Source organism: Etheostoma spectabile, chromosome 2 (assembly GCF_008692095.1).
Source record: "Etheostoma spectabile isolate EspeVRDwgs_2016 chromosome 2, UIUC_Espe_1.0, whole genome shotgun sequence".
In the NCBI taxonomy this organism is placed as follows: Eukaryota; Metazoa; Chordata; class Actinopteri; order Perciformes; family Percidae; genus Etheostoma; species Etheostoma spectabile.
Window position 1 is genome coordinate 10,288,718 of NC_045734.1, and position 27,610 is coordinate 10,316,327.

The 27,610-nt window shown below is 38.7% G+C and overlaps 4 protein-coding genes across 8 annotated transcripts in view; 3 read left to right on the plus strand and 1 right to left on the minus strand.

Annotated features, from left to right (window-relative positions):
• The window catches only part of coro2aa (coronin 2Aa), a 36,943-nt gene extending 28,144 nt beyond the window's left edge, over positions 1-8,799 (plus strand). For 2 of the 3 annotated variants that reach the window (XM_032544152.1, XM_032544169.1), the window contains exons 6-13: positions 602-718; positions 1,950-2,054; positions 2,132-2,228; positions 3,387-3,499; positions 3,641-3,731; positions 4,305-4,564; positions 6,129-6,292; positions 6,324-8,799. In XM_032544152.1, the coding sequence (XP_032400043.1) occupies positions 602-718; positions 1,950-2,054; positions 2,132-2,228; positions 3,387-3,499; positions 3,641-3,731; positions 4,305-4,564; positions 6,129-6,269 (924 nt within the window). In that variant the 3' untranslated portion in view covers positions 6,270-6,292; positions 6,324-8,799. Of the gene's footprint in view, positions 1-601; positions 719-1,949; positions 2,055-2,131; positions 2,229-3,386; positions 3,500-3,640; positions 3,732-4,304; positions 4,565-6,128; positions 6,299-6,323 lie in introns of all 3 variants that reach the window. The other variant, XM_032544158.1, reaches the window with a different exon arrangement.
• Positions 8,800-9,891: 1,092 nt separating this feature from the next.
• On the minus strand, positions 9,892-16,237 carry anp32b (acidic (leucine-rich) nuclear phosphoprotein 32 family, member B). Of its 2 annotated transcripts, none has more exons than XM_032544224.1 (7): positions 15,923-16,237; positions 13,416-13,565; positions 13,200-13,322; positions 12,620-12,812; positions 11,814-11,938; positions 11,645-11,711; positions 9,892-10,423 (listed from the first exon to the last, which is right to left on the minus strand). In XM_032544224.1, exons 1-7 carry the CDS (start codon positions 15,974-15,976, stop codon positions 10,344-10,346), a joined length of 792 nt encoding a protein of 263 aa, XP_032400115.1. In that variant the 5' UTR covers positions 15,977-16,237; the 3' UTR covers positions 9,892-10,343. The 2 variants fall into 2 exon arrangements, with proteins under 2 accessions (XP_032400115.1, XP_032400105.1); XM_032544214.1 differs by having other exon boundaries at positions 9,892-10,426; positions 15,923-16,230.
• A 2,062-nt stretch (positions 16,238-18,299) lies between these two features.
• Positions 18,300-20,634, plus strand: hemgn (hemogen). Of its 2 annotated transcripts, none has more exons than XM_032544195.1 (4): positions 18,300-18,553; positions 18,906-18,996; positions 19,450-20,030; positions 20,190-20,634. In XM_032544195.1, exons 1-4 carry the CDS (start codon positions 18,490-18,492, stop codon positions 20,294-20,296), a joined length of 843 nt encoding a protein of 280 aa, XP_032400086.1. In that variant the 5' UTR covers positions 18,300-18,489; the 3' UTR covers positions 20,297-20,634. The 2 variants fall into 2 exon arrangements, with proteins under 2 accessions (XP_032400086.1, XP_032400094.1); XM_032544203.1 differs by having other exon boundaries at positions 18,906-18,984.
• Positions 20,635-21,312: 678 nt separating this feature from the next.
• trmo (tRNA methyltransferase O) lies at positions 21,313-26,973 on the plus strand. Its single transcript, XM_032544181.1, has 6 exons — positions 21,313-21,519; positions 21,708-21,841; positions 23,094-23,268; positions 24,009-24,166; positions 24,399-25,004; positions 26,243-26,973. The coding sequence occupies exons 1-6, from the start codon at positions 21,431-21,433 to the stop codon at positions 26,476-26,478; spliced, it is 1,398 nt and encodes a 465-aa protein (XP_032400072.1). The 5' UTR covers positions 21,313-21,430; the 3' UTR covers positions 26,479-26,973.
• Positions 26,974-27,610: the final 637 nt, after the last annotated feature.

The window sequence follows — 27,610 nt, forward strand, 5'->3', positions numbered from 1 at the left end:
CTCTCTCTCTCTCTCTCTCTCTCTCTCTCTCTCTCTCTCTCTCTCTGGCTACCTGTTATTAGACAATTCTGCAGTTACATTTTAGAGTGCTCTTACTTTGAAAAGCAGTTACTACAGTATGCACCACAGACTTTATATGGTATGTACCAGCTAATCTAATGTGTCAATGTAGCTGTAAAGAAAATGTGTAGGTAGAGATAATATTATATTATTGGATATTTTCAATCAATAAAACAATAATAATTAAAATAATGACCCTTAGTTACCATGTTAAATAGCATCCCAGCCAATAAGTGGGAGTTGTTGCCACCTTTCCCAGCCCAGGCATTCATCCAGCACCACACAGCCAAAACTGACACCTCTGGCCTGAGCAGGACCACACCATTACTCCACAAACCTCTGGGTCAAGCAGCCAGTGACTCAAACGCCTTACACCAGTCTGCTCTCACTACCTCGCCTGCAAAACAAGCTTGTATGGACACACAAGGAACATTACCTCAAAGTTTATTATAAGTCTATAGCTGTTTATATAACTTTAAAAAACTGTACATATCAAATGTTTAGTACGCTTAATGCTTTGTTTGTTGTGTTGTGTTTGCAGGAAGCCAACTGCAAGAAGCACAAAGCCAGCAAGGTGCTGTTTCTAGGTAACATGAAGATGCTCTTCACATCAGGCACTTCACGTTGGAACGACCGACAGTTTGCTCTGTGGGATCAGGTGAGAACAACTGAGAACACAAGAATCCTCTCAAATCAAAGGTCCACTAACTAGGTTTTTTGAAGCTTTCATACACATCTGATGGTCTTAATCAGCAAATTGTCACCTGGATCAGGTGTCATACAATCACCTGAACCTGAACCATCTCTAATGAAGATTATGACACGTGCTCTGTCCCTCTGAAATGGCTAGAAATCTTTTGAGTTTTTTCACATTTCACTCTTTTGTCACATTTCTTTTGTTTTCACATTTTCTGTTCGATCAACAATCCAAAAGACTTTAATATGTTCAGTTTACTGTCAGATATCACAACAAAGAGCATCCAATCCTCACAACTGGGAAGCTACAACCAGCAAATGTTTGGTATTTTTCAATTAATCGTCTCATGCAGGGATCTTCAACAGGGCGTTCAGGTCACTGCAGGGGTCCTCTAAATTATTGGTAATCTTTGAAAGTTTTTTATTTTTTTATGTCTTAACATAAATCCAAAATATTAGTAATAGTAATCCTAATGATTCACTGTGCCACATGTATGTGTAATTTATCAAATCAAGCCGACAATTAGTATTTGAATAGCTTAGTATTCTATGCACTAAAAAGGAATGTATAGAGGCTTTTGGCTACCCTACACATTATTGTAGGCCCAGTTTAATATGCAACTTTATTTTATACACTATGTAGTTGGGGGTCCCTGCTCTGTCTCTCTTTTAGCTAAAGGGTCTTTGGCTTAAAAAAAACATTAAAGACCCCTCATTTAATGAATGAATATATAAATAGGTATAGAAAGGAAATATTAAGAACACTTGAATACTTTTGGACATAATAAACTTTGGGTAATGTTGTTCAACTGTTCAACTGCTCCAACTGGCCTCATGTGTGAATTAAATACTTTGACTATAGAAAAATCAAATAAAACATGTAGCACAGACAAGTTCTTTCCCGTTCAAAATATACTGTCCAATATGAAGTGGAATCTCTCTCACAAACACAAATGTGCCATCTAGTGGACACTGTTGGATTTTGGTGGGTTTTAATGTGTGAGAGTGTATTGTGGGTGGAAGATTATAGCCGAAGAAGGGATTAGGGATTGAGCACTCAGTGTTTTAGATTCAGCGCTAGAGAGTGCTTCATATGTAGAAGTGGATTTAAATGATGGTGTGTTTTGATGCCAAGGGATGTTGTCCTGGTTACTGGTACTTAAGTTAGTTTTTTGATCTTTGTGTGTTTGTAGGATGATCTGTCTGTGCCTTTGTTAGAAGAGAACTTGGATGGTTCGTCTGGAGTCCTTTTTCCTTTCTACGACCCCGACACACATATGCTGTACCTTGCGGGGAAGGTGAGTCTCTAAAAGCACCTTGAAAGTCTTTCTACACAAAATATTTTTGTTACTAAGACCTCTCTTGTCTCTTTCAGGGTGACGGAAATATGAGGTACTATGAGATCAGCTCAGAAAAACCGTACATCCACTACCTAACAGAGTACCGCTCAAACCTACCTCAGAAAGGAATGGGTAAGGAACACACACAAATACCCACACACTGTCGATATATACTTTTAAATTAAATTCCAGTATGCTGGACTCTCATTGAACTATTTCCTTACTTGAATGTGTGTCAGATGTTTGGAAACTCCGTCTGCCCTCTGACCGTGCTGCCACTACTGCACCTGTAAGCAAAGCTGCTGTGCAAATAAGCCTGCAATATTTGAATAGCCAAACCAGCTGATCAAGGCCTAGATCACGTGAAGTGACATGCAGCAGGCATGCACACATGTTTTAGACTTTAAACTCATGAAAAAGATATTGTTGGCTTTAAGAACTTCAGAAACTAGCTCAAGATTTATTTATTGTTTTAGGCTAAAGACTTGAAAGGAAAGAGAGAGGGGGGAATGACATGCAGCAAAGGGCCACAGGGTGGAGTTGAACCCTGGCCCGCTGCGGCAAGATGCGGGCACCCGCCCTACCAACTGAGCTATCTGGACACCAAACTAGCCCAAGATTTTTATACTTTAATTATAAAACTGAACAGCAGCAGCTCTTTTCTATTACAAATATATAAACTACTATTCCACCTGTGGTAAGCTAGCACAACGTAGAATTTTTTAGACCCATATTTTAGGTATTTTTTAAAGTCCTGTTGTTAAAGAATAACCCAGTTTCAACTAAAACTTCAAAAAAATAGAGGGTGTTTCCCAACTTCAAAGCTGTGTGGCAGTCAAAAAATTTGATAAATCCTTTAGAAATGAGTGCCAAATTCATTGTTCAAAATCAATCAACTTATTTTAATTTAAGTAGGTGTTAAAAGGTGTTAAAAATCCTATAATTGATTTACTGTACATATTCCTGTGCTTTGGTTTGGTGTGGTCCCACATTGTCACCTTAGATTTTTTAAAATGTCGAATGTGCCCTTGCATATTGCAGAATGAATAACATTATACTGTTTCTTGTCTAAGCATAATATAATACAGTACATGTTATTTGCAATGTTTTGTCTTGGTGTTTTTACATTTCTATCTTATCTCCAATGTAGTGCACAGTAACTGTACTTAACTCTCAACAAATGTAACAAAAGATACTATAAGTACATTTGATTGCACAGTTGTGCAGCAGAAAAAGTGGGTCTCCTGTGCACCAGAGTAAAACTGTCTCGTCCTGTGTGTCCTCCTTCAGGCGTGATGCCAAAGAGAGGTCTGGATGTGAGCTCCTGTGAGGTGTTCAGGTTCTACAAACTGGTGACAACCAAGAGCCTCATTGAGCCTCTTTCCATGATCGTACCCCGCAGGGTGAGAGTACAGCCACTCGCACAAACCACAAACACCAGGGAGACATATAAAAGAAATGCATCTACTTTTTTAGCTGACTAGATTTCAGAGATCCATTTGGTGTGTGTATGACTGTCTGAATTACTGTGTATGTGTTTCTAGTCAGAGTCATACCAAGAAGACATCTATCCAATGACGGCTGGTAACAAGCCTGCTTTGACTGCAGAGGAGTGGCTCAGCGGCATAGATAAAGGTGTGTGTGTGTGTGTGTGTGTGTGTGTGTGTGTGTGTGTGTGTGTGTGCTGGGTGTGTGTGTGGCCCTGTGTGTGTGTGTGTGTGTGTGTGTGTGTGTGTGTGTGTGTGTGTGTGTGTGTGTGTGTGTTTACAAAAACTTCAGTAAATTTTCTTGAAAACATTGATTTTAATTTTTTTATATCAAATCCTCATAAAAGTCAATACATGAAATCTATCCATATATACTGTGATTACCCAGCCATAATCACATATATTAACTGTATTCTGAGATCCTACTTTAACTTTTATACTGTGTGTGCATTGCGTAACTGATTTATTTATTTTTTTACTGTAGAAGTTCTATAGTATCTAATCTAAATACGGTAATTCCTGTATTACCTGTGGTGGAAGAAGTAAAAGTGCATCAGCAAACTTAATGTTGTAGCTGGTCCAGGTAGGGGTGATTTGAAATATTTTATATACTGTCAGGTAGTTTTAATTTTTTATACTATACTTACTTTCTGAGAATACATATTAAAAGTGTCAGGATCATTCAGCTCATCTTCCTCTTTTAATTCTCTTTCTCCCTTAGGTCCGGTGCTGATGTCTCTGAAGCCAGGTTGTCAAGTAGCAGAGTCGTACTCAGAGATGAGCAAGGGACTGGGAAACTCACTGGATACTCGCCGGTCTCAAAGCAAACCAGGCGCCCTGCAACTGTCATACATTCAGGACCAACTGGGAACCAAAGGCGGCAAGGAGGACAGCGGTAATACAGAGGACGACAGGAGTCCGACTCCTGTCAGCAACGGAGAAGACCTCGCGCTTTGCTCTCCGCCCAGAACAGAGAATGAGGTACTGAATGATTTCTTTGAGTTTATGTTCTACTGTTTGTTCAGGGATTTAGTTTTCAAGGGGATCGGTCTAAAAACCATGTCAATTTTATTTATTTACAACCTAGTTAATTACGTTTTATGATCAAATTAAATCTGTCTGCTTTCCATAAATGTAACAGAAGAATTGGAAATGTGGCTAAACCTTTTGTATTGATAATGCACTGAAAACCCCGACACTTAATATTCACAGACTGAGAGAAAGCTGTTTCCTAACCACAAACTTAAAATAGAATAAAATCAATAAAGCATGGCAAGACTTTAAAACTTAAATAAAAAAAATCTAATCAAACAGAAAAACAAAAATCAAACAGTAGTCACTTTTGATTGATGTTTAATTGGCATCTTTTTATTAAATAATAAAATTACACAGTCAGCAGTAAAGGAAAAATATGAATTTAATGATTTCCTTCTAAAAAACATGTAAAGGAGGCTGATTAGTTATTTGAGTCCTGTCAGGCTGCATAAACAAGCTCCGCCAATCAGGTTAGGGCAGTCTCTATGTGGCCTGAGAGGAAAAAACCTTGGGTAAAAAAAAAAAAAAGTCCAGCTGCTGCTCAGAAAGATTAAGGATAAGGCTGCTGATGTTCTATATTTTTGTTATTGACAATAAATCCCATGAAAAGACCAAAACCAACATTAAAGTAATCCTACTGATGTGATGTCTCTTTTATTGCACTGTGTAAATGGGTATGTGTGTGTGTATATATATATATTAAACTACTTACTCCTGTTTGAGTGATGCTTGCTAAAAACTACAGTGCCCAGCAGTTTTGAAACTATATATTTGTGTCCTGTTTAAGATGTACATATTTAATAGGAATCAATGGCTTTGTTGCAGAGAGCCACAGACAAGATAGTGAAGTTGGAAAGTTTCGGGAAATAGACTAACAAATTGTTGGTTTGGGTCCTTTTAATGATATAGTGCAATAACAAAAATATACAGTATCATTAGCCTTACCCTTAAATATTGGTAAGAACACTGTAATGATTGAAAGTGACCCAGATGAACGTATCAACTAAAGCTTTACCGAATAATTATAATTCTAAATTTTTTTTGCACTTCTATTTATTCGGTTTGAATCAAGTATTGCTGCAAAGTTGTAGATAAAGGATTAGGCCACACTAGTATTATTATTATATTATTAGTATTATACTATTTGTAGAATTGGATTCCAGTGGTGGCTGCGTAGGATTGTTTCTGACTCGTGGGATCCGAACATTTCCACTAACTCCAGAAAATTGTAAAGTCCCAAAAAAGCTTGCTCCCATTTATTTTATTACCATTTCTATCTTGTATTATTGTTATTTCATCATTATTTGATGGCCTTATTGGATTGGCCTGTTGCCTTTGTGTGTTTATGTTGAGTTATATTCATTAAAGAAAGTTGATTCAATAAAAAAAAAAGACTAACTCATTTAATGTGATGAATCACTTCATTCAAATAATGGATTTAATTTCTCTGATGGAAGTTACACCCTTGATATATGTATTTCAATATGTTGTGCACGTGTTGTGTCCACAGCTGCGTCTGAAGTTCCACAAGCAGCAGGAGGAAATCCGACGGTTGAGGGAGCTCCTCAACCAGAGGGACGTGCGCGTCAAACAGCTGGAGCTGGAGATTAAGAACATCAAAAACTCCCAGCCTCACCAGAGCTCACCTTAAGACTTGTCTGACCCACGGGGTCACTTTCACCCCCCCCCCCCCCCCCCCCCCCCCCCCCCCCCCCCCCGTGGGACACGTGCATTACTGTACAAACTTCCTAACCGCATCTTCACACCACCACACCTCTTCTTAAGGTCCTGACTCACCTCTTTCCTTTTAATGAGCCCACTACTCACTGCACAGGGGTGATTTTAAACCTCAACTTGGTGTTTTCTTTCAGTCGGGTGCACATATTCTTTGTTCGTATATATACACTCAAACACATTCTCACCCAGCTGTAACACGATTTAAAACTCTTTGCACCTATTGACCTTTACCCCGTTTCTTTTTTATGCTTCACAGCTATGCAAATTAATTGTATTTTTTAGCTTTTTTATGCTCTTTGTAGCTCAGAGATGAAAAATGATGGCTGTGTCTGTCTTGACTGAATGATGGGACGGCCTGCGTGTTGTTTAAAAGTTGTTGCCGGGCAGGAGCAGACATCCTGTGAGATAATGCTATTTTTTTTAATGCTTGGTGATTCTTTTTTTGTTTTAAATATTTAAACTACTATAAGTGGAGAAGGCTATGGTATTTTAATGTATGTGTGGTTGAATGAGAGTGATCTAAATGAATGGCAATATCATTCCAGCTGTTTTGTGTTCCATTGAGCTGCATTTGTTTTTTAGTTTTGGATGACTGGAAAATTTACTGGAAAATGGGTGAATAATCAACCCGTTTTTACAGCAGCTATTGTGCAAGCCAATTCTGTACCTGATGCTATGTAGCAGTAAAGTTTTATATTTATTTTAAAATGCAGTCAAAGGAAAAATACCATTTAATCAAGTACTTGAATTTGCGATTGCAATTTTGCAAATACAGCATGCAAACTGTTTTAAAAAGGCTAAAAAGCCTGCTAGCTGTTGTTCCCTGATGTGGAGTCACTGTGAAGAAACTATTTAAAGCCATTGTAGTACGGAGCCTTGCACCACTTTTGGGTTACTTTGGGATCCACTAGCTTTCAGTTATGAATGTCTTTGGATGTCTTTTATTGCTCTCTCTTAAAATCTGAAACATGACACTGGGGTTTTCTCTTCATATTTTAAGTTGAATGAGTATCTGCTACTGTAGTGGATAGTAAAAGTAAAATACATTTTTTCAGTAAATGTACTGATCCTGAGTCAGGATCCTGCGTTACACTGGCGATATAATGACCAGCTCTCTCTACATTATTCCTCACATATTACTATCTCAAATTCTGTAAGATTGCCCAGTCATATGCAGGACCTGTTGAGTTGTTGAATTCTAACAAAATAATTATTGAGCTTGACGTTGTCTCTATTTAAGGTCTATTAATGGCTTGTTCTGGAGCTTTAAGCGGTTTTCAATAGAAGATGAGGTTTATAAGTAAGTGGACCTTGAGTAGAGACACCGGTAGTTGTTTTTGTCAACTGCTGTTTCCAGTGACAAGAATGAATTGTAAAGCATAATTTTAGGACAACAGGGATGATAAAGCCTAAAAACAGATAAGTAGATACTATATTTTTTTTTTTTGAAGATGAAGAGAGATTCCCAGTATGATGCTTCAGCTTTGAAATAAGATTGTGGAAGAGAAGAGTTCTATAAGCACAGTTCTATAAATAGAAATGTGTTTTTCCTCAAGGTACTTCTGAATGGTGGTCATAGTGCTGTCAGTACATCATATTTGTTGCTTTCAGAATTTAAACATTCCCTTGTCTCTAATCTCTATGTACGCTGCCCGTTTAGTTGTTATTACTTAGATTTCCTCATGGGGGCAGTAGAAACTACGCACTATACCTTTTTTTTTTTTTTTAAGGAATAATTTTCTGATTGGCATGTAAATGTGCATAGATGTTGCAGAAGTGTTTGCAGATATTAGGTAACACAAACAATATAGCTACTGATCTTAAGATAACCAGATACTGCACACATTATCATGCATGCCTGTATTTAGTATGTAGTCAGGGGGACAAGCACCATAATTATATTCTAGGCTTACATTTCATGGCCACATGGAAACTGCCACACCAACCCACACCTAGCCTACAGACACACTGGCCTCGATACAATTGTGAACCTTTTGACCTCTGGCAGGACAGTTCTAGCACAGCTTCATCTCTGGCTGACTTTTGTCCTGGAGCAGCAACACCCACTGCTGTGGGTGGATGGCGATCACATTCCCACTGTGCACTGCTGCTTTTACCGTCGCCCAGTGGACTTGCTCAAGGACTGATTTGGTTGTTTGACCAAATCACAACAGTTGAAGGTGACAGTTTTCACTTCCAGAGCCATTCCAGATTAATCATGTCTAAGTTTCCTCAATATTTTTTCAAATATTTGTCGTATTCAATATTCTTTTTGGAAATTTGTTGTAAAATTGTTCTCCCTCTCAAAAGTCTGACTGGAAATGCAAATGAAAAAGGATTGTTTAAAGTGTCTGCCAAAATTGTGCATTCAAAGAACAATCATAGCTTGGGAATTAAATGCTTTATGTAGTTTATACCACACATAAATACTGCATATTTATAGCGTAATAACAAAGCAACTGCCATTTTTTTAGCTCATTTCTCCAGTACTGTTTTTATAGTGACTGAACAGTCACACAGAATTTATGCTATACGCTCTTTTACTGCTGGCCTATGTCACTGTGTGACCACATGGGCTACTATGGAACCTCAAAATGTTCAATATTAAAACCAATAAATACATTATGAACTAAATCAACAACTTGTGTATTAAAAATAAATTATTAAAACTAATGCTTTAATGTAATGTTTTTTCATCATTCATTTTTATAACTACATTTATTGGATTTAACTTTTTTTTAATTGTACATTTTATTCAAAAAACATCTTTTTTGAAACTTTCACTAAGGCATTTTTCCTGATGACACATTTCATGTCTTGAGTTTTATTATATTATGTCACATTTCCTCCTGCAACTTAAGCCAGCAAGTTCAACAACTGCTACTAAATTTAGCCTACCAAAAGGGCACAGTTTGATTAAATGTAAGCTATTGCAAGCGAAAGTATTGAAATGGATGCGGATGATTAAAATATAATGCATGTATTTTAATGCTGCCGTCGAGTTGTGTGCTCCGTTACGACGTGGCAAGTGGTCTAGCCTACACGATTTGGTTAAATTGTCAGACATTTCACTCAATGGCTCAAACATTAATATTGAGCAGTTAACTAGTTCTGTAAATTAGTCCGTACATCAGAAGGGCTGCTCTTCAGTAATCTGTTGACTATTTGGAGTTTTGGTGGCTGCAACATGTAGACGGCCAACTTCTTTCATCTGTAGATGATTGCCTGGCTTTTTTAAAATTAGGAAATGGTCTAAACCCTAATTTTCTGTAGACGGTTGTCTACAGTCCCTAACAGTACAGAATAACGGCGTTATTGGGGGGTGGATGACAGCCATAATTTCATAATTTTATCTTCGGACACCAGTAAAACAAGGCGGCATTGAGAGAAAAGCATAAAATGTTAACATTTTATTTACAAAGTTTTTTTTTTTGTAATACAGAAAGTAAAAATGTAGCTACAACTTTGATATGTGCAACAGGCAGCCACACTAAAAATTATGGCTCGCTGGTTGCACAGCTGCTATAGCAATAATTTTATTGGGAAAAATAAGGAGCCGAAGGAAAAAAAAAAAATAGACAAAAAAAAAGAGAAATAATAAACCCAACAACAAAAAAATAATTCATCCAACAAAATATTAAAAGCACAGACCCAAAACTAGATACCAGTCCCAAAGTCCTCACACGGGAATACATAAAGAGGGGTCGACAGTGAAATTGTGGAATGCTGAGTGCTGGGCTGCCTGAGAACCTGGGGGCCGTGGGGTGGGTGAGGTGGAGGGTGTTGGGTGGCTCCCATGGTGGGGAGAAAAAAAGGGGTCGGCAGCTCCACTCGGCCCACCAATCCGGTACAGTCTTGTCCCATAAAAAGAGCTCAGAGCTGGGGGTTGACGTGGATTACAAAGGCGGTGCGAGTTGTAGGAGGGCGGACGTTCGGGTTTGTGGGGGAGTAAAGGTAACTCGGAAAGCTCTTGTCTTCCGTTTTGCTCTTAATCGTCGTCGTCATCGTCATCGTCGTCATCGTCATCCTCTGGGTCTCGCTTTCTCTTCTCTCCTTTGCCAGCTTCTGCTTCTGGAGGACAAGAGGAAGTATGTGTCATTGGGTGCCAAGATGACAAAACTTCAATTTTAGCAAAACAGTGAATATAAATATAATAGTCTAACCCTTAAATCTATTTTTTTTTTCTTTCTACATGTAGTACAGACTTTATGCATTACATATCTTATACAGAGGCTACACAGGGTTGTTAACATTCAACTATAACAAACATCTTGAATACTTCAGCATTGTCAAAGACATCCTCTCGTGGGATCTTGGAGTGTGGGCAGTGTTTAAGAATGGTCACTATCATGTTTTGCTGTCTCTCTACATGATATCAAGTTACACGATCAGGAGCTGAAAATAAACTGTCTCAGATATGCATCTTCAGTGTTGACTTTTCAGGATTTAACTGGCCCTATCCTTTTATAGATGTTTTATACTCACGCTTCTTTGAGCTTTTAAATAAGTGATCCAAGTATGTCTTATTTGAGTTGAGTGGTCAGTAATGGTGGGTCCGACCCCCAAACAGATGTGCACGAGCACCGCGGATTCAGAGTGGAGAAAGGACTGCAATTTCACTTCATGTCTCATTCACTGGTAAGCAAACCCCTATTATCATCATACCCAATGTTTAAATCAAACATGACTATTGTTGGCAATGCGGTGCATTGAGATCAGGCTCGTATACGGGAGGGGTAGAGTATGCGCAGCGTGGCAGGTGACAGATCTTTTGTCAGAGCCCATGCGTTAATATTGCTGTTGGGGTGTAAATACCATTTCTAACAATATTATGCTAAAGTGTATACTGGGAAAAGGCGCCAGGGACTCAAATCTCAAGGAGTAAACTCAACAGTAAATGTACTTCCGGCTTGCTTTTAAGTTAGTAAATTGTGTGTATTCTATGCCTCAATGGACTCTGGTCCACGTCTGCAGTATTCATTGCCACTACAGCCCTGTGCCTTTTTTAATGGAAAAAAAATATCAAGTGATTCTGTCTTACCCAATCTGAAATATCACTGAAGCTTCCTAGTACTTCATGCTCCTAAATTATAAGTTGGTATAAGCAATGTCCCACCTCTCAAGTCATAAAAACAAATTCTTGAGTTGGAGTTTAGAGGTGTGATATAAAGAGAGATTGCGGGAGTGTTGTACTTCTAGTTCACTATGTTGACGTCTTTGAGGTGCTTTTGGAATGCATTTTTTGATATATGAAAGGAACGGTGTTCAAACTATGGAAACGGTACATACCCTCTTCGTCATCATCGTCATCATCATCTTCTTCATCTACTTCCCCATCCTGACCCAAGTCTTCCTCCTTGGTAAACAATAATGTACAAATTAAAAAAAAGGAAACAACGCATCCAAGCTCCTTCCAAGAAGATTTCTGGCCAAATAATGTTAGCTATCTGTATATTACCTCATCTTCTCCACTGACGTCATCATCATCCTCTTCTCCTTCTACCTCCTCTTCGTCTTCCTCGTCGTCCTCTTCCTCGTCAAAGTCCTCCTCCTCTCCATCCTCATCTTCCTCCTCCTCTCCTTCTGCAATACAAAAGCAACAATCCGTCAATCACAGTGAAAAGTGGAATCATGCTTTAACCACTCCAACAGTTAAACTTTATTTTTCAAAGTTAGACTTTATAGAGTTAATGAAATCATGTTGCAGTAATATTCATCTCATATTGATATCTTTCCAGCTATTGTGGACTTAAAAAAAAAAAGTTATTGCGTGACTTTGGCATTTTTAAAAAGGTTTAATTCGGATTCACTTATTTCACAAAAACAAACTATTCGTTTGAGGCAGCGGTAGAACAGCAACTCCTAGGTTCTGCGGGGTAAAATTAACATTTTGGTCAAAGAATGTTGGTGTAAGGAGAGCATAGATGGATTTAAAGGCTTCAGTGCCCCGTCGTAAAGGGATGAAAATATTCTAAATATAGTGTATACTTAAACCGATATTGATGCTTTTTTTTTTATATATATAAAAAGGTGGCTAGAATATGTTTTACTCCAGCCCCCGTCCACAGCCATACATTGTTAAGCTTTCGTGTCAGTACTCGTGCCCGTTTCTCCAAACTAGGGGAGGCCATCTACTTTAAGTAACACACCGACTTTGGATAAATACCTTTTACAACCCCACTTCAAAATATCCCATCTATCTCTTTAAGGATATCATTACGGCAGGAAGACCCGAGCCATCTCTGAGATGTTGGAAGAACTTACCTTCATCTTCATCGTCATCCACGCCATCTCCGTCCACCTCTCCGTCAGAATCAGAGGCCTCCCTATCCTCCAGGTCATAACCATCCAGGTAGGTAAGCTGGGGCAGCAGCTTGAACACACTCTCTCTGTAGTCATTCAGGTTTGTCACTTCACAGTTGAACAGGTCCAAACTCTTCAGGTTATCCAGCTTTTTCTGTTGATCAAATGCAGTGAAGTACTGTCATTAGTACTTTCATGTTTAGAGTTAAAGGGTACACAATGCTGATGTGTATGTGTACTGAGCATTGGGTCGGGTGATGTGTGTTATAAAACCAGCAGTGCTGAAATTAGAAATCTATATACTATTTGTATGAAGATGGACGATTAATAACAGCTAATACACTTGAATCACATTTATATTGAAACAGTTGCAGAACTAGATTTTTTATAAATATTCAAAATGCTTTTTCTAATTCTAATGAATATGGCATTAACATGAGATAGGAAAAGCACAATGTCTGCAACAATCCAAGACTGTACATAGAATATGTAGTCATGCAGATGGATATGTGTAGTGTTGCATCTTAATAGAAATACATACCAATGGTTCCAATGTGCTGATGTCTTTCAATTTGTTGCCACTCAGGTTTAGATGCGTGAGGTTTGGTAGTTTCTCTGCTAAAACATCAAGGCCGCCGCTAATTCTGTTGTCACTCAACTCCAGCTGAAAGATCGTAGAAGGAAATATTATTCCATCTGACGCTTGAACACAATTCAGCTTTAAGATGAAGGTAAGAGGGTGAAACATAATATTCACCTTTTTAAGTTTTCCTAGTTTGGGCAAGTTGGAGACTGACATTAAGCCAACATTTATCAAGCTAAGGAATTCCAGGTTGACAAATTCAGCTGTGAGGCCTTCGATTTTTCCTTCAACAGATCGACAATTGTCAAGGACAAGTTCTCGTACCTGAAATACAGAAAAATATATCACGTAAAAAACATCCAGTCATATGCATTTAGTTAATTTATACATGGACCTACTACTGATCCATAACTACAATTTATTCAAAAACAAATTTGTAAATGTCTAAAATATTTTTACCAAACTCCTTTCTAAAACAAAATAATGTAACTTCTGTACACAAAACCAAAACAAGCTGGCAAATGACATAACCACAACTCGTTTAATAGGGGATGTTGTTGTTTTGCAAAATGGCCCTTTACTTTGTGTAACGTTATTAAAAGGGTATTTTGTAGTTGCTGTAAAATATCAGAAAAACAAGTCTAGGGGCGGAGTTAGTTTGAGTCAGTTAAAGGTGGTTGCGTAATTCAATATTGGACAAAAACGTTGGAAAAGAAAGTTGTTGTCAAACGTCAAAGATCACGATTTCTCAAGTAAAACACCGAAACAGATACTGTTTCGTCATCTATATACACTTTCGTGCTTATTTTATCCGGGCACGACTGGTAATATTGTTTTCATTGACACGAGAAAGAGCAAAGCAGTAGCTACCCATGGCCCGCTGATGCAGTCACTAATGACAAATGCAATGCTTTTTAGTGCGCTAGCTTGCTACAGGCTATCCATTGCCCCTTTCAAACGCTGCCGTGCAGTAGAGGAGCAGCTACAGAGGTCGGTCTGCCCGCCATTAGCCAACAGCAACGGAAAGGATTGCGAATACACCCTTAGTAAAGACTATTTTTCGTTAAACCAGCTTTCATTTGGGAAGTGGAGTATTCTTTGTCCTCGAGCGAACGACCGGCGTTGCCAGTTTGTTACAGAGTACAACATCGTTTTCAGGTCGAAGTGTCGAAGGAGATATATTGAGAACGGAAATTTAGTAAAAACAAAGATGGAGACAGTTCCTTTCTCCCAGAGCTTCAAAGACGACAGAATGACAACATGGCGATTCCTGAGATACAGTAACGTTATGCAGTTCTCTGAACAATTCAATGGCAAAAAAAGTGCTGTTTAGAAAGAGTCATTATCGTTAGTTACACATTAACGTGATCTGAGTCATTTTTCGATGTTAAACTAGTTTTATTTCATGCATGAGTCGAGAGGAAACGCCGACCGTCGAGTTTTTGTCTGCCCACGCATCAAGCGCGGTGCACCGGATCTCCGTGTCATTCAAGCAGGCTGGCTCGGTTAATGAAGCCGCTGGAAGACGTTTTAGTTGCAAACAACAAGTTTCTCTTTAATGACAAGTAACGTTACTATACGATGAATCGTTGTATTGACGATTTACTTTGACAATGCTATATTTTGTTGTCTTTGCCTAATGTAGCGAAGGGGGTAATGTGGCGGGAACAAAAACACCAAGTTAGGTGGCTGCTGATGCCCGAATGACTCCGAATCATCCTATCACCAGACTTCTTTAAATAAGTGCAATATTTAGATGAGTATGCCAGGATATGAAAGGGTAACGTAACTGCTATGCGAGCGTGTAAGTATTTGGGGGGGAATAAATTGCTGCACACTCCCTTTAAAAAAAAAAAAAAAAACTTACAAATCGCAACAGTTTAAACGTGGCTTTAAACAATTCACGGTAACAGGAATAGTTGGATCTTTGCTACAGTTTGTGTAAACATCAACTGGCTAGGATTGTAGTAACAGTGGCTTAACGTTAAGTGCTCAAGGTATGGATGACTCGTGAATCAAGTGACTGTTTTTTGTTGTCGCTGCTGAATCTGCCCGTTTGATATTAACGTACTCTAACATTAGACATTTCAAGATGTAACTCGTGGTTGGCGATGGCCCGTTTACATGTAACAAAAACTACATTTTTAACACGAACGCCTTAAAGTTGTAAAGAGCATTTGTGATAAAAGAGCCCCATTTTAGCAGTAATGCTAGCAGCAAACATGGCTTCCAAGGTCTGTATGAAATATACCGCTCTGTGAATGCTAAACGCGGCGCAGAAAGCAAATTTCCTGATATATCAGCGTAAAAAGAAGTTTACTAATCGTGATACAACGGGGGAGTCGAGCCGAATCGTGTGTGCACCACTGACCAAGGAGGCTGCGAAACGGTTAAAGCACTGCAATAATGTCAGCAAGCTTAGGAATCGCCGTTTCAAAGTAACGATTGAATACAGCTTTTCTCATCTCGTTGCCCCTATACGCCCAATCCAGAACAGTATAAAGGATTAAGCTTGTTGTGCGAGTGTTTTCCGCCCTATTATACACGAGAAACATAATCTAAAGCCCATGTGGTCACCATTACGTTAGCCACACAGGTCACTCGCAAAGCAAAAAAGTAGCAAGCTGGCTAGCAAGGCTAGCCAGAAAACTAAGGGTTGGTTTTAAAAAAGCACGACTCACATCAGACGGTGTCCTGTTTCTTAGCTCCAAGTGGATCCTCTTTTTCATGTCCATCTTGCCCTATGAAAGTAAAACTTTTCTCTCGTGGGTTTTGGTGGGATCTTCAGTCCAAAGGCAGAGATGCCCTAATGGAGGGAGAATATATGACTGTATAATGAACTGAGCCAAACGCCAAGTTAGTCGGAGAGAGGAGAAACCATGGAGGGAAACGGGACTGAAACAAAATATATGCTCAACAGCGCCATCTGCGTCCAGAACCGCCCATCGCCTCTATAAGGCATTGCAGTCACAAAACATGACGCTACCCCGAAACAGTGTTGTGGTGCAATTTATTTCTACGAGGAAAGTGTTGTACTATGTTCAGTGAAGACAAGAACATTTTGTCTGTGAAGTCAATTTTATTAAAGGAAGGCATGCAGAATACATGTACAGTTTACGCACAACAGCAATTGGACGTCGATAAAGTAGGTCAAACGGTCAACGTTTATCTGCCTAACTTAAAGTTTCATAGCTTGAAAGTCGTTTGATATTTGCAACATTGTAATGTTATTGTTTCATACTGAAGGTCCAAATAAGGCGAACATCTAACTTGAGTCCTGCTATGATTACTCCTTAAACCTGTTGTCTTCGTTTGTTTGGCGAATGCGTACTGGTAGCCTGTATAATTGAAGCCCAGTCAATGATTAATTCGTAATCCTTGTCACCATGTTGATCAATAAAGTGCACAATGGATAAATTGTGTTGTACGTTTGGTTCATAAATGCCAGATTCACGTAACCGTTTGGACACTGCGAGAAGGGAGGGGTGTGTTTGGTTTGCAGTAAAGAGAGCATTGTATATACACATGGAGAGCAGGGCCCCCCTTCCGACCCCAACCCCCTCCCCTTTACTTCCTGAGACACCAGAGCCCTCAAGAAGAAGTCTACCGAGTAATAAAAAGGGAATTGGATTGGAAAAACAATTGTGGATTTTTAAAAAATTGAAATATGAATCAATTTTATTCTGGGGTTTTGTAAAATTATGGATATGTTTAAGGTTTTTAAGGTTATTATTAGTATAGTAAAGATTTAACGTAGGATCCAGGGCTATAATGCTGTAAATCCACTATGTCAACATTTTTTAAATAGTTTTTGGCCTTGTGCAAGTTGTCAGTTTTGAGTATTTTAAAATGTACACCAGAAGATGGCACTGTAATATCTGCTTTGCCATTCCTCAAATATGAGTTTCATTTTGCAACAATATGGATGTGTGTGTCAGGGACAGCCTTTTTCTACTTGTGGCTGTGACAGAAATGCTGGTTATAATCTGTAATTTAGAAAGATGTGCATACTTGGAAGGAGTCCAATCTTGTGACTAAAGAGTTAACCGTGTGCCTGTGGTCTTTTGGTCAGCTGGAAGTCAACATTGATACTGGAGGTGCTGCTAAATGGTCAAGGTAGTTTGAATGTGTGACTGTGTGTTTTTGTTTGAATTTTACAATGGGACAGTTAGTTCTTCTGAGTCAGTGTATCCCAGAGAAGGAATTTATACTACATGGCATTCTATGGCCTTGTAAGATTGAAATCTACCCTGGACAAAACCGGTGAAGGTGCAAATTTTCTACTGCAAAAAAGCCATACGCCATTTGTTGCAGCCATTAAGAATGTACTACACAAAACAGACAGTTTGGATTGACATAAATAATCTATACTTTTAGAAAGAGTATGTAAATTGCAAGATGCTCCTTGAATTTAACCAAGAGACCCTTCACATTTCCCCTACAGGCAGTTAGCAATTGAGTGTTATTGACTCTGCTGGACAGCTTCTTTCTTTGAGTGGCTCAAACACACACACACACACACACACACACACACACACACACACACACACACACACACACACACACACATATCAGGGCTCAATGTGCTGGGAAAAGATTGAGAACACACCCCAACTGAGCAGCTCTCCACCTGTGTGATAAGGTGTATGCCCTTACTCCAGCTGAAGACATGCTATCTTGCTAAGTCTCAGGCTAACTCTAGACCTGTTTTTTTCCCGCCAGCAACATTAGGCAGTTTAGTCATTAAATAATTGTCTATATGAATTCCCTGAAATATACTTTTGCCATTACTAAGCAACAGCAACATTTCAGCCTTGTTGTCAGCTGCTGGCTTACACATAAACATACATTGTTTATTAGTTTAACTAAGACATGTTTGTCCCCTTTATTACAAAGCCTACATATTTTATCCCTATAAATGCTGCCCTCAAACAACTTGCTCCAGCCTCTCTCTCTCTCTCTCTCTCTCTCTCTCTCTCTCCCTCTCTCTCTCTCTCTCTCTCTCTCTCTCTCTCTCTCTCTCTCTCTCTCTCTCTCTCTCTCTCTCTCTCTCTCTCTCTCTCTCTCTCTATGCTGTGCCAACTCCTCCAGCTTTACAAATATGATAAGACCAAAGCTGCAAGAACTCTTCCAGCACTATGGTAATGGTTAACCAGATAATTCATTTTGGGGTGGGAATAGAAAACAGTCAAAAGTTATCTGTCTTCTTTTCCGAGTTGAATTCATTCATACAGTACCAGGACTCAGAATGGAGGAGACATTGCAACCAGAGAAGCAGGAGTCAGAATATAAAAATCCGAATGAGGACCAAGGTAACTCTAAAGATTTATTTCTATTCTTTTAAAATTAAGTACTTCAGTATTTGCACACTAGAAATTTGGGTGAACAGTTCTTCATATGCAAACTGTGTGGTGTCTTTTGGTCAACTCAGACAGCTATATCTAAGCTGCTTACTACAAATGAGAGAAACTTACATACTCTGTATGTTAAACCCTGGTGTGGAAATGTTTCAGTCAAGGACTTGCCAGTGTGTAGCTGGAACAAAAAATGTCTATAAACCACATCTTTTAATGCCATCAGTCATCCAAATTTGACGGTCATGCGTGAAAATACTGCTCTGTAGTTTCATACTGCTCTTGTTGGCATGGTTTTTCTTTTTTATAGGTGGGATGTTTCGCCGATTGCGGGACAGGGATCTTCTCAGGAAGAGAAAGGCTGAAGCAGAAGAGAAGGAGACTAATCAGTGGGTTTTGGGGTAAATTTATAGAAAGGCACAGCCAATGTTAGTGCATTGACCTTAATTTACAGCTATGTTCAATTGAAATAACCATTATAGTTTTAGCAGTGCAGACCAGTGTAATGATAAAAGTAAATAATTATCTTAATGCAATGGGGGGTGGTGGGGGGATGATACAATTTGAAGATTGTTAGAAATGTTTATATGAGGTGTTATTAACTAAACTTACTTTATAAAACACTGTACTTCACAATGCATAGTCAAATCATTATCAGCACTCCAGGTGCTTATCACTCCTCTGCTTTATATTGAATATGGAGCAAGAGGAAACCAAAGGTTGCTCTTGTGTTTCTATTGACGCCCCAGATCCAGGTCAAGGACTTTGTACTATTAGCTTAGCAAAAGGATCACAAAGAGCTGTATCAATGTCCACTGCTTTTGAGATTGATTACAATTGTTGTAATTTCTCAGGATGGAGAGCCAGAAGAAAAGACCCAGGGCTGAGAGTGGCATGAAGAGGAGAGGGAGGCCCAAGAAGAGTGAGCCCACGCCCCAGATATCTGTCATTCAGGAGGAGCCAACAGTGCTTCAGGAAGCTCCTTCAGTGGTGGAGGTGGTGCCTGAACCTGCTGAGGTCATCCCAGATCAAACACCAGGCTCTCTATCCCCCTTACTTGCTCCGGAATCACAACCATCATCTGTCCTAGCTGGCCCTGCACTTCTGCCAGTGTTTGGATCCATCAAAAGCCCTGTCTTTGCTCCGGCTCTGACTTCTCCATCTCAAATTTATCCGACTCCAGTCCTTTTTTCACCCTCAGCTCCTGCTCCATCTACCGCCAAAGCTCCAATCCCTGTCCAAGATTCGTCTCCAGCTCCAGAAGCTGTCCCAGTCCCAGCCCTGACCCAAGCCCCTGTTCCAGCTGCAGCTCCTCCTCAAGTGGAGACCTTCTTCACAGAGTCACAAAGCAGGGAAGCCCTAAACCTGATTGAGGACTTGGGCCCAGATGAGGAGGAGGACGTCTCTCCATGTCTGGACAAAAGATCTGATGAAGGTAATAAAGAGGACATTTAGTGCAAGAAGAAGGAATGAATGGTGTGGAAAATAAGACATTTTAAAGACATTGCCTGGTTAAATGGTTTTCAATTGTCTTATTATTTGTCTTAATATGAACTTTATCCTGTCTTGTTTTCTTTCATTAATTTTTTTTTAGAATTGATTGAGACACCGTTGATCAATGTACCTGAACAAAACATTCCAATTCCAAAGATGTCCTCGACGCCTCCTCCACAAAAATATTTCCCAGGAAATTTATTCTAATTTTCTATACCACATTTCTCAGATACTGCGTCAACTCAGAATACAACTATTTAGTTTGTATCAGAGTATTATTTTGGTTAGTGTGCAACTTGTTGGTTGAAGAGAATCAACACATTCAGCTGTGCGTTGCTTATTTGACAACTGAATGAATTCAAACCAAACCTGTTTTTATTCTTATTTATTCTGGTTTGTGCTTTACTTCACTAATTCTATTTTGCATTTAGTAGGCTAAACAGCAAATCTGCCAACAGTAAATGGTATGTATTTGTAATTATGGGTTTATTTGAATTTTTTAAAAGTGTTTTTTCACCTAATAAAATACACTGCTTACCATTCTCTGACTGTGACCATTATTATCTTAAATAGTATGTGATAAATCTATAATCAATAATAAAATAATACATTCTTTAAATTTAACAAATATTTGTATCCCTCTATTTAAATGTGTGAAAACCATAGATTTATACTGGTGTTTTGTACAGGCTCCTCTGAGACTCTCATGCTTTCATTTTACATTATTTTATGTGTTATTGAGAAACTATCTGCTTTTCTTAAATCCCAAATTTGTATTTTTTTTTAAAACTTAGATGGAGAAATTATCTATGGCCAAATTTCACTACAATAAACTGTAACGGGATATTTCAAATTGCCTGTTTTAAACGTGTTATATTGCTGGTAGTTCTTAACGCAACAAGACAGTGACAGATAGGTCTACATGTTAGATTTGTAATTGTAGGAAAACTGTTGAACATGTGCTGCTAGGTTGTAGTAAGTTCATTGTATAAAGAAATTAAAGGAAAGGGTGGCAGATATGGGAAGGGAGTGCAGCATCAAAGTTGTTGACTAGTAGAAGTTTCAGGTTTAAATAGTTCTATTTAATTTACTTAATTTAAATTCAGGTTTAATACCTAGAATATACTTTTTTAGCCTACAGGTAATTTTTTGTGGGGTGGTTGTTTAATGATGTTACACACTCATGTACGGTAGGGGGCGGCACCGTAAACAATGGTTTGTAGCCCACCAATAGAACTAAAGAAGAAGAAGAGAAACGCTCACGTGTTGTTGCTGTTAATTTTAAGCTAACATTTTCTTTTCTTCCCAGAACTGATTTTCATAATTCTTTATATCAGTAAGATGAGTTCTCTGTGTGACTGCTGTGGCGAGCATATTAATAAACTGAACCAGCAGATTTCTGTGATGAGAAAAGAAGTCAAGAACCTGAGGTACGTTCACAATATCGAATAACGTCAGCCAAGTTATTGAACAATTCGAGATACGAATGTACTTTTAACAATTGTAACAGTCAGAACATGTGTGGGTTACCTTCTTTAGACATTATAGTAATATACAACCCTATTTTTTCTTTGTAGACATTGAGTTGAATTGCATTTCCTTGTGTTTCTTGGAACAGGCAGATGTTGGACAGTGGCGTTAGAGCTCATCGCAAACATATGATATCCATTCAGTCTGCTGTGGCAAAGGTTGGACTCTGTGAACCTGACAAGAACCAGACACCAGCCCCGCCACAGTCTTCATTAGACCAAGGTAGTTACCATAGACCTTTTCACGGCAGACACGCTGACATGTCATAGTAGGAAAAGCACAGGTGTATTCAACACCATGAATGATGGCTGCATTCCACTTAGGAGAGGCCCTAGTATTGTGCATGCTGACTCACTTAAACAGCTTACTGGGACACTTGATGGAATTGAGCCGTCTTAAAAGGTTATCAATTTCAGCTGTGCTTTTCTTAATATGACACGTCAAAAAATCTGCTGTGAAAAAAGGTCCATTAGCACACTGTCAAAAGTATTAAAGTAAGATTTTTTACCCCACCAGAACTTCCTCATGTCATATTTTATTACACACTGCATCACATTATATTTATGAATATATATATATATATATATATATATATAGTTAGCCTATGCCAAATGGGCTGAGTATACACATAGTCAAATGTATGTGCTTTGGTATTATCTTTGACTTATAAAACTAATTTTCTGTCATATTTGCTGCAACTTACCCTATGTTCGATTAGAACTACATAAAGCAGGTCATTTAAAAAATAATCCGTCTCCTTTGGCACCACCTACAGCCTGTAGTGCGTTTTACAAAAATCCTGTATCTTTGCAATCCTACCTACAGCACCTTGTAATCTCTCACATATTGCAGATATTGTTTAATTGATTAATAGTTTAGTCACAAAGCTGGCAACATCTTTAAGTTGCTTAATTTCTTTGACCAACTTTCCAAAATCCAAAGGTATGGAATTTACAATGATATAAATCAGAAATGCAGCAAATCCTTTTCTGTCAATCCAATAATCAGTTAGTCTTGCAGCACTAAAATAAATATGTATGCTGTAAAACAAAATATAGGACTGAATTGTACCAAGGGAAATTGAAATTGAAAAAGTGCAGCAGTTGAAGTACAAAGTAGAAAAGAGAGCAAGTATAAAATTTCAATAAACGTCTATTTCAATAAACAGATATCCAAAGTCCACAACATTCTAAGTATACACATTGCCAAAAATATAAAGAACATTGAGAGTAAGGTTGATTCTTGCTGAGTTGCATGTAAATAATACGTATGAGAAGAAGCTACGTAGTTAAATAAAAATAGACAAAAAACCCACAGAATAAAGGGAGGAGCAAAGTAAAAATGAATGTACTGGTTACTATGTTTTAAACAACCAGCAGAGATTTTTTTTTTTTTAGAAAGGTGTACAAATATGTGTTACGCATTTTATAAAATGTTATGAACTGAAACAATGTAATCTGTGTACCACTGACAGGAAACATCCAGACAGTCCCAATTGGTTACATCAGTTCCTGTTTCTCTGTGAAGAATGGGACACCCAGACAGCCCACCATTTGTGGCCCTTCAAGGGCTGAACTGCGCATCCAGCAGAGTGTTTTCAATAACCCTGAGCACGCTCTGGTGGGCCTGGAGCAATACTCCCATGTCTGGTAGGTCTCCTACAGTTGGTGCACTGCATATGCATGCTGTAAATATTTCCCAGTCCAGTCCATGGTTTGGGGTTGCTGTTACCCAAAATATTAGCGTAAAAGTGTAGTTGCGGGTTTCTAAGCAATGTTTTTCATTTTACTGACAATTCCTCAAAAGGGACAATGTTGTGATATTGTGATATTGAAGCACTGTGGGTTGAAATGGCAGAATGTGGGTTTTTTAGGTGTGCCTAAAAACCTATTTTTTCCTTTAAACCTTCAGCAATTATAAATACAGTTGTCTACACCAAAACCTTTCATTTTATAATCTGATTTCTCCAAAGTATATATTCAAACTTGTTATAATGTCTTTCATTGAGACATTTTAATCTAAGGCTGACCTTTCCTTGCTTGAATGAGTTGGTCTTTTACCTGTTTAACACAACATCATTTAGCCATGTTGTCTGGCATTAAAAGCTGTATGAATAACATAAACCACCTCTGCACAAATACAGACTTTGTGTATGTGTATGGGGTGGTGATGGTGCAGTGGATATGACACATGTCTTTTGTGTGGGAGACCTGGGACATCAACCAATGTGTCCCTGAGCAAGACACTTAATATATTAATCAACACTTAACAACCTCTGACATATATAGCGATTGTAAGTCGCTTTGGATAGAAGTGCCAGCTAAATGACATGTAATGTATTCACTGTTAATTTCATGTCATCTGTGTGATTTTTTTTTCTTTTTCTCAGGATCATCTTTCTCTTTCACAAAAATGGGCACTTGAGCTACAGAGCCAAAGTGAAACCTCCCAGACTCAACGGTCAGAGAGTTGGTGTGTACTCAACACGCAGTCCCCACCGACCAAATGCCTTGGGCCTAACTCTAGCTAGACTTGATAAAATTGTAGGTGAGTGTCATGGACACAATTGTGTCTTCAATTGCTAATTGTGTATTTGTGTTTTGTTCAGATTTAACAGAATGGAAACTTATGACCATTCCAAAATGTGTAGACTATTTTTTACTGTGTGCAGTTACATGAAATATATTAGAAGTGTAAATGTTCAGCTGTTAAATTTAACCTCAGCTACGGAAACAAAAAGCTTTATAGATACAAATGCATTCCCTCCTTTCTTTTTTAGGTGATACAATACATCTGTCAGACATTGACATGATTGCTGGCACCCCAGTCCTGGACATCAAACCCTTCATCCCAGAGTACGACTCGCCCCGCACAAGGGTGGGCTCAGAGTCTCGTGATTCAAACACAGACCAACCACATACAACCACTGTGGTACTAAATGAGACAACGGATATATTAAACCTTCATGAAGACTCTGATGCTCAGTCAGACCTAAAAAGTGAAAGCGATGATGATAATGATGGTGACTTAGAAAGTCCCCTCTCAAGAGACAAATCTGAACGTGATATTCCAGTCACAGATTCACCCCAGTCAGTCAGTGCTCAGTTTTCCCTCCCCAAAAACCTACACGATGTGCTGGAGGAGGCCAAAGCCTATGTGTCCCAAAGGGACCTTTGCCTACTGAGTTGTGAGAGTGAAGATCAAGTTTCAGAATCTTCCAAAACCAAACCACCAGAGTCAATGATGAAGCACCCTTGCTATGGAGAGGAGGCCTACAGTACCATTGCTGGCTGGATCAGAGAGCCTCCTGTTGGCAGTCTGGAGGTGCGCTTTACCCCTCAAGCTGAGAGGGAGTTAGCGGACTTCCTTCCCACACATCTATCAGGTACGTCAAACTTACTGTAAGCATTATAGTATGATATTTTTTAAGCCTGTTCTCACAAAGGATGCTGCTGTGTTTTTGTCCATGGGAGGGCGTTTTTGTGTAAGAGATAATATAAAACGGCTGTTAAGAATCTTTTGAATTTGAATCTGCTGAAACATACTGGGAATGTTGACTCTTTAATGTGTGTAGTTTCTGTCTGCCTTATAAATAATTCTAAGTAATGACAACAAAACTGTCAGCGCGTTCACTCGAGTTTCTGTGCGGGAAAGTCACCGGACAACAAAATCTTCTGAACATACGGAGCTGATAGTCTTCGTTAGCTTTGTAGCAACTCATTTAGCAATGGCTTGAAAGTAACCGATGTTTATTAATTCTAAAACTTTACGCACTAAAGTTTTAAGTTTCTATATGTCACTACATCTCAGCAATGTGCAATATCCAGAAGTGCAATATCTAATCTGTCTACTCTTTTAGTTACAGCAAATTATATTTTCTTTTATAACCTATGTATTTTGTCTTTGTTTTTACCTATTTCCAATTACCATAGTGTTTTATGTGTGTATACAGTATGTATTATATGCTCACAGAACAATTTGAAATTTGAAAATGGGTTTGAAATGCATGCTCATGTACTGTATATGCATGTACAGTATGTGTCCTACACATCCTGTTGGCAAATGTGGAAGTGCCTTAAACCTGCATTCTATCTGAATTCCAGCAGAGGGCGACCCGTGCGGTTGCAAAAGGAGGTCGGTTTCTGTAGAAGTCTGTCAGAAAGTGACCCACTTCTCACTGGCTTTATTACCTCAGTAAACATTTTCATAATGCATTTATGGTCTCAATTGCTAGTGTAAGTCTTCTACACCACAGAATTATGTTAATTTTTTAAATTCTGGTCTTGTTGATTTTAAAATTGGCGATAAAACAGGGGGCGTTTTAGGACGTGGCTATGATGTGATTGCAAGTGAAAGTGTGCAACGTAACGTGGCACCTCCCTCACTCCTCCCTCTCATTTAAAATCGTCACATCTGCAACCAGAATGGCTGCGCCCGTAATGGCAGGCTCGACGATGGATAGCAGATCTCCACAAACCAATGAGTGACGTCACACATACGCTGTCCATTAATATTATACAGTCTATGGTTCTACATACGGTACAACTTGCAGGATTAATGTTTGACAAAGATGGATGAATGATGATTTGTAGAATAACGAGAGTGCTCTTCTGTGTCATACAGGACCCTCTGAACGCGACAGACCAAGGTTCAAGTTTCTTCGCAGTTCAGAGGAGGCTGCTACTGCCATCAGAGGGGTGCTGTCAGCAGACCCACGGTCTGTCTACAGGAGGACACGCTGCAGAGACAGACTCTTCTTCTTCACCCTGGACACGGCTGACATAACCTGCTGGTTTGGACAAGGCTTTGCTGAGGTACTACAGGTCCGACCTGTTGAGCAACACATTGCCTCAATGTGAGAAATCCTTTCAGTGAAAGCTTCAGAGCTAAAAAGACTGTTTTCATATTTCTTGAGAAACAAAAACAGAACCTGTTAAATGTCCAAGGTGATGGTGAGGTACATCAATTTCGTCTAATTAGATTAAATAAATGATTTTTGAAACAAATGTTTTCTTTTTTTGTGCTTGTTTGTTTTTGTTTGTGAACGGAAGCTACAAATATGCAGAAATGATAGATGATGTATATTTAGTCCATTTCTTTCTCTTGTCCCAGTACAAATAATCTAGAAATTGGAGTTATTGCACAAATGTAATACATTTTCCAGTTCTTCTCATTAAGTCTTAAAGGTGCCCACTTCTCATATACATCTTCATGAGTAGAAAAATGGTTTACACGTTAATCTTTGGTTCTGTACAGGTTAAAAAGTTTCTTTTATGTATTATTGTCTTGTCTCTTTCCTAATTTGGATGAAGTGACTGACCCTTTTACCAACTGAATGATCATGAAAGAGTGGACTTAAGTGAAATAACTCTATAGTGGGGTATTTTTGAGTCAGAAAGAGGAAGGTAGTGAGAGGCGGTTGCAAAAGGACAATGAAAAGGAAGATAGAACTCTTACTACACTTTATAAAAGATAAATAAGCATGGATGATAAACTGTTGTCATAAGCTTAGCCTTTTCCCAAAACCACCGTAAGTAAGGTCAATGGTGTTGGTAAATATATTTTTAAAATGAAAGATGTAGATTAGCCTTCCAATGAACTGTTGTTATTATTAGGGGCAGAAGCTGTATATTTCTGTATTAGTATAATGTAATTAGTGAAGAGAACAGAAGTGATCTTGGTCACACAGATTGACAGCTGATGACTGCTTGTCTTGCCCAGTCTGTGTCGTCTATTTTTTTTAATGCTGTATTTTCCAGACTGGAAGGACAGGAGCTCAGATAATTTAACTAACACAGCCAATCATATTGTTCATACAGTGGGGAGAACAAGTTCTTGATACACTGATTTTGCAGGTTCTCCTACTTACAAACCACGTAGAGGTCTGTATTTTTTGTCATAGGTGCACTTCAACTGTGAGAGACGGATTCTAAAACAAAAATCCATTTTAAATAATTTGCATTTTGTTGCATGACATAAGTATTTGATACA

Coding starts and splice junctions, on each gene's coding strand:
- trmo (XM_032544181.1), top strand. CDS start 21,431: ATGAGTTCTCTGTGTGACTGCTGTGGCGAGCATATTAATAAACTGAAC. Junction 21,520..21,707: donor AAAGAAGTCAAGAACCTGAG/GTACGTTCACAA, acceptor TTCTTGGAACAG/GCAGATGTTGGACAGTGGCG. Junction 25,005..26,242: donor CCTTCCCACACATCTATCAG/GTACGTCAAACT, acceptor TGTGTCATACAG/GACCCTCTGAACGCGACAGA.
- anp32b (XM_032544214.1), bottom strand. CDS start 15,976: ATGGACATGAAAAAGAGGATCCACTTGGAGCTAAGAAACAGGACACCG. Junction 13,323..13,415: donor AACTAGGAAAACTTAAAAAG/GTGAATATTATG, acceptor ACGATCTTTCAG/CTGGAGTTGAGTGACAACAG. Junction 12,813..13,199: donor TCAGCACATTGGAACCATTG/GTATGTATTTCT, acceptor TTTGATCAACAG/AAAAAGCTGGATAACCTGAA.
- hemgn (XM_032544195.1), top strand. CDS start 18,490: ATGGAGGAGACATTGCAACCAGAGAAGCAGGAGTCAGAATATAAAAAT. Junction 18,997..19,449: donor ACTAATCAGTGGGTTTTGGG/GTAAATTTATAG, acceptor GTAATTTCTCAG/GATGGAGAGCCAGAAGAAAA. Junction 20,031..20,189: donor GGACAAAAGATCTGATGAAG/GTAATAAAGAGG, acceptor ATTTTTTTTTAG/AATTGATTGAGACACCGTTG.